At 29.3% G+C, this 6000-nt stretch overlaps 1 protein-coding gene across 1 annotated transcript in view; it reads left to right on the plus strand.

The window, feature by feature from the left end:
• The window catches only part of LOC108908672 (tubulin beta chain), a 41656-nt gene that overhangs the window by 21689 nt on the left and 13967 nt on the right, over positions 1-6000 (plus strand). Inside the window, exon 2 of the mRNA XM_018712784.1 lies at positions 4321-4429. Coding sequence (XP_018568300.1) covers positions 4321-4429 — 109 coding nt within the window. The remainder of the gene's footprint in view (positions 1-4320; positions 4430-6000) is intronic.

Raw genomic sequence — 6000 nt, forward strand, 5'->3', positions numbered from 1 at the left:
AATTGATTTAAAAATACACTTCTGTACGGCACTGGAAACTGGTCCACTGTAAAACCTGACCGCGCACAATGCGACCGGTATGGTGGCGTGATAAAAACGGACAAAAACTTTCGCAAGGAAAGAAATATGTAAATAGAATTTTATCGCACCTATTTTATATCGGCAAATTCAAATGCTTTTGCCTTTATTAATTATTAATAAAATTAATTTGTGTTTTTAAATAATAAAATCATTTGACATACCCGATACTGCAACAGCAATTGTTCAAAATTTTATCCACTCACGTGTAAACACATTTGGGTCCGTCTTACTCACTTTCTACGAACTAACACAAATGATGTCTTGCTTCACCATAACACAAATACTTCACCATAATACAAATGTTGTCTTGCTTCACCATAAATTAAAACGATATCCATCAACTCTGAGTTGCTATACACGCAAGCCATTTTTGACACTAACTACTAAAAAACTGATGTAAATACCACAGATAACAGGTAAAAACTACCGCAACGACGGATTTCAGTATTAGGAGTCACATGGCTCTCCACGCGTATTGCGAATGACGCTAGAGACTACAGTTGTCCAGCTATGTAGTGGTTTAATGTGCTATAACTTCAATAATTTTTTTCTCAGAAACTATAAGGATTTTACAAAATTTTTTTTTACAATATTGACTCCATTTCTCATGCCGCATCTATTCCCAAATTTTTTTGGATAAGTTGTGAATCACCCTGTATATGGTGAGTCAGAAAGAATGGGTCAACGCTAAGCTTTAAACTTTTAAATGCAAATAACTCAGAAACCGATTAAAGTTAGGCGACTTAAACAAGAGTACATTTTTTATGCAGAATTGAACGTTCTTTTCGATTTTTAACTTTTTTTAAGCATAGCTCAGCAGATAAAAAAATACGTTTATCTAAATAATACCTACGGTGAAACTAGCGCCCTATATGAGCAATGTGAAAATAAGCTTCAAATTCGTAATTCTCACACCAATAAACCCAACACTACCTAGTTTCAGAGTCATGCTATCAAAACTTCCTCAATTACTGAGAAATTTCAGAATAAAATTTAAACCTTGAACAGGGTGTTCAAGGTGACATTCGTATGATTAGCTCAAACATAATATTTTGGTGTTTAGTATCTCCAGCTTAGTGTTGACCCATTCTCTCTGACTCACCCTGTATACCCTTTTTAAAATAAATAAAGTGACATTTTAAAAACATCTGATTTTCCTCAAAATATCTACCGACAAAAAATATAACAAAAAAAAGAACAAAAGACGGTCCAAAACCCTATATCAAATATCAGAAATAACAAGAAAGGCAGGAAATAATTTTTTTTTTTGAAAGCCCGTAACTTTAAAATAAACAAAATTATATTAAGACAACTTGGTCTAAATTGGTACTCTTGAAGTATGGGTACGTTTCATATACAGGGTGTATATGAAACACTAAAAATAAAAAAAAAATTAAAAAAAATGAGTTCCTTTATTTCAATTTGATAATATTAACATTTTAAGTTCTCTGAAGAGATAAAAAAGTTTTCGTCAGCTTTTGTTTCAACACATTGCTCTCTGATGAAAAAATATAAACTTCCATGTTTAAATTTTCCTGGATTTGAAAAAGAAAAATATTTATGTTAAAGGATTTTTTGATATCATTTTACTTGTGCAGCCAGGTGAGGAAGGAAAGGATAAAAAAATAATCAATCCCAACTTATCAAGAAACATATTTTTTATTATATCAGTCTTTTTTCCTTTTGAATAAATAATTTACGGAAATAAAATTTCTTCATTTAGTTAATAAATAAACTTGATAGAGATAGAATTGTGCTTCATTCAAGATTATGATTGGTATTATACGGTAAATTAGAGGTAGATGAGATGACAGTAAGGGAGGTGTATTGTTAAAAAACATACGTAAAAACTTACTAGATAGCGGGAATTACTTGACAATAATACATTAGTATGCTTCCAATATTACCTAAGAGAATGATAGCATGATTAATATGTTAAATAATGTTGATTTGGTTGATTAGTTCATTATTTCAAAATTCATTAATTCCATTTCAGAAGACTACTAAACAGTAGTAAAATGCTTGTTCTAATATACAATAATTATTTCTGTAAATAATACTCTGAAGAAATTTCAAATAACACTTTTTCACTATATTTCAAGATCTGTGTTATGAATATCCAGTTTGTCAGTAATTAAAAAACTTTAAACATAACAGATAAAATTATTGAAGTAACTAATTTTATACTTTAAAAACTGAATGTCCTGAAAAGTAAAAGAAAAATAAAAACATCTATCCCAGAATCATGCATAAACTTGAACCTATGAAGACGATGTCTTGCTTTTATCTGCGGGAGATCGGTTTGCGCGCTTTGCGAACCCAACGACAGTTCGCTTTGGATTCAGACTGCACTTCCAGTCCAGATTCCAGAGTTTATAATAAGATCTCATCTCTTTAGCAGACTACGGTTTTTTTATAAGTGCCGAAGAAATTCTAAAATAGTCTGGTTCAACGCTCCTAGTTTTAATACCTACGTCTCCGTCTTTTAAATAAGTATCTATTTTTGTGTGTAAAAATTAATGACTGTAGTGCATTACATTGCAGGTTTATTTATGTTGGGCGCACGCTGAGTATTAAAAAAAGACGTAATTTCTCCTCGGGATCACGTGGAACTATTTTTGTAATTCAACCAGCGCCTTAATTTAGGGGTATTTAAGGTGCCTTCCAAAATTTCCAATTTATTTTTGTCCAGTTATAAATCTCAAATAAAAAAATTAATAAAAATAAGATCCATCGCAAAAATTCAAAATATTCAAATAATGTAAATAATTTCAGTTGTTAGGTATCTTAATTATGTGAATAGTGGGAATTTGTGAAGTTTTTGAAAACCCATGAAGTAAATTTACACTGAGGAAAATTTGTTAATGCCGATCATTTACTTGTATTAGGCGAATTTAAAATTTTGGATATGATGATTTAGGCATTCATTTGAACGAAAATACTAAATATTGTTATAAAAAATAATTTAGGCTGAAAAATAATGTTTAGCTAAAATTAATTAAACTTTTTGTCGTGTTCAATAAAACATTTTTTTGTTGAAAAACATAATTAATTGGTATACATCCATTTGTATAATTATTGGAAAAATTACCTTAATTACCACTATTAAATACACTTTTTATTTATTTTTTTGTTTATTTACTATAAAAAATGTAAGGGAATATATTTTATAGGCATGGATATAGGTTTTTAGAGAAAAAAGGAAAACATATAAACATATTTTTGCAACTTTTAATGAGAAGAAAATTAATTGGGTTATATTTAATATATAGGGTGTTTCTGAAATGGGTAGTAGGGGGCACGAACATAAACAACGTTTTCTGCACAACCAACGTGAGGATTTGCATCACACCAATAGTGAATGTTGTGAAAATTTAGTAGATATGCTGTCTCTAGTAAAATGATTCCGATACCCATTTCAGCTAATGGACATTCTTAACTCACACTATGCATGCACTGTAATGGCCGATGCTATTCTACTCCACATACTCCGTTTGTCTGAAGTTATGCGAATCATTTCAATCATTAATATTTCATGTTTATGACTTCAATTTCTTACAATATACTCGAATATATTTTTATAACATTTGGATAGGCACTAATATTCTCTAAAAAATTATTAAAATATTTAGAGTGAAGTGATGTGAAAATAAAATACAATACAATCTCCATAATTATATTAATTCCGGTATGCAACAGTACATATTTCCATTTTAATATTATGTTAAATATTCTGTTTTTTTTATTTTTTACTTTGTAGGCTCTTAAAATATGTTACAGGTCTTAAACAATTATTTCCGGCCTTTAAAAAACACACATTTATATTTGACCCCAAACCGTGTTCTTGGCAAATTTTTTCCAGTTAGCATCACCCCTTTTGCTGAAAAACTTATATTTTACACGAGACCAATATATTTTTTTATCATCTAGAAAGCTATGAAAAAGTGAGTTATACCCACTTTTTTGTGACTAAATATGTCATTAATAGACAAAAATGTGTACCAAAATTGGTAAGGAATCACAATTGATTTGAATTTTTTGTGTTAATTTTGTCCAAAGAACACCATGTAGAACTTGTAGAAGTCAAATTAAGGAAAACCCTATTATATTAAATAAGGTTACCACTTGTATCTGATAGGGTGTTCAGTATGCTGAATGACTAATCTTGTTAATTGGTATAAGTTGTCTTATTAAGCTTGTGTGTAGGTGGCAATGACAATAAACTTTCTTTTGTTTCAGTTTTGGGAGGTTATCTCTGCGGAACATGGAATTGACCCCAGCGGAATATACACAGGAGAAAGTGACCTGCAACTAGAACGAATCAATGTTTATTACAATGAGGCTTCAGGTAATGATAATTCTGGGCGAATTATTTATTTAAAAATTATTTAATCAATAATGTTTGAGTAAACAAATGGTTGTCAAGTTAGACCAATATAATAATACATTAGTTAATGGCTTTGAATGTATAGTGTTTAGAGTGATTTAGCTTTTGGGTTTATTCAAGTAGATTATTCTTTAACATTAGATAGGTTCTTTAATTTTATATGAAGAGCAATTTCTGATTCTGTTCTTTGTTTTCAAAACTAGGTATATTATTATTTTCGGACACATCTGTAAGAATTTATTTTGAGCAATAAGAACAAGTGAATGTTTATTGAGATTGTTATTTAACGTTTATTATTATTAATCTTGAGACCATAATTTGATATCTGGGTCATATATACCTCAACCTAAAATTTTCGTATTACAGGATGTCTAAATTTTTTAAGAAAATTACAAATACAGATATATCTTCAAATGCATTTGACGTAGAATAATAGGCATTTGACGTAGAATAATAAAAAATATCGAAAAGTAAAAATTGATTGAATTTGTATGCAATTATCTTAATCGGTGGCGGAAATTCCGGGAGATTGGAACCCTTATTGAAAATCTTTGGACACCACTGAATATTTTGAACAATAAATTCATTTTATTGCTTATTTGTGTCAGAAAAAAATACCTCTTCCATTTTGTTCATAGAACGAGTAATTCTCGGGTTATAAAATTTTTAGTTTTAAATAAGCTGTTAAATAAATTAAAAAAAATCTAAAACTGCTAGTTTCATAAAAACCATTTATAAATTTTTTTGTTTCAACTATAATAATTAAACATATATTGCCGTGAAAATTTAAAATTTGCTGAAGCAAGGGGTAAATTTGTACTGAATTTTATGGACTTTTAATGATTACCTACATCGTATTTAAAAATATATTTGCAATAAACAATTTTTATACAATTTCTTTTTCGGGAACGAATGAATAGTTTTGGAAATATTTTAAATTTATTGATTCTGTTAAGTTAAAACCATAATACTTAATTCGAAAATCATCCGTTTTTTCACCTCGCTAACGAAGAAATTTTGAATTAAGATATTAACCCGTTGTCCAAAAAATAAGGTGAATTTGTTATCCTGTCCTGTCGGCAAAATATTTTTGTACGGCATTTCTAAAGTATATAGGTTATACAAAAAAAATTAACCTCAACCTAATGCCGTACAAAAATAGCAATATCGGAAGCCAGGAAAATTTTTGATTTTCCGAAAATTACGCATGTTTTGGTGATTTATTACGGCATTTATACTGCAAGTTTCGGATCGATACATAGATAAATTTTTAAGCGACGCCGTACGTATTTGCTGATACAGGGGTTAGGAATACAGGGTGCAACCCTCTATTTGTAAGTAGCGTATGGGGGTGATTTGAACCAACATCAAATTCACTAATTTTAATTCTATTTTATAAAATAATGACATTTTTGGCCATGCCGTACATTTTTCATGAAACATGCTTACTATAGGAAAATTAATTTCCCTCTGAAAAGTAAGATTTCACGGTGAAAAATTTTTGTACGGCATTAATATATTTTGTTAATACT

The sequence above is a fragment of the Anoplophora glabripennis genome, unplaced genomic scaffold (genome assembly GCF_000390285.2).
Source record: "Anoplophora glabripennis isolate ALB-LARVAE unplaced genomic scaffold, Agla_2.0 scaffold162, whole genome shotgun sequence".
Classification (NCBI taxonomy): Eukaryota; Metazoa; Arthropoda; class Insecta; order Coleoptera; family Cerambycidae; genus Anoplophora; species Anoplophora glabripennis.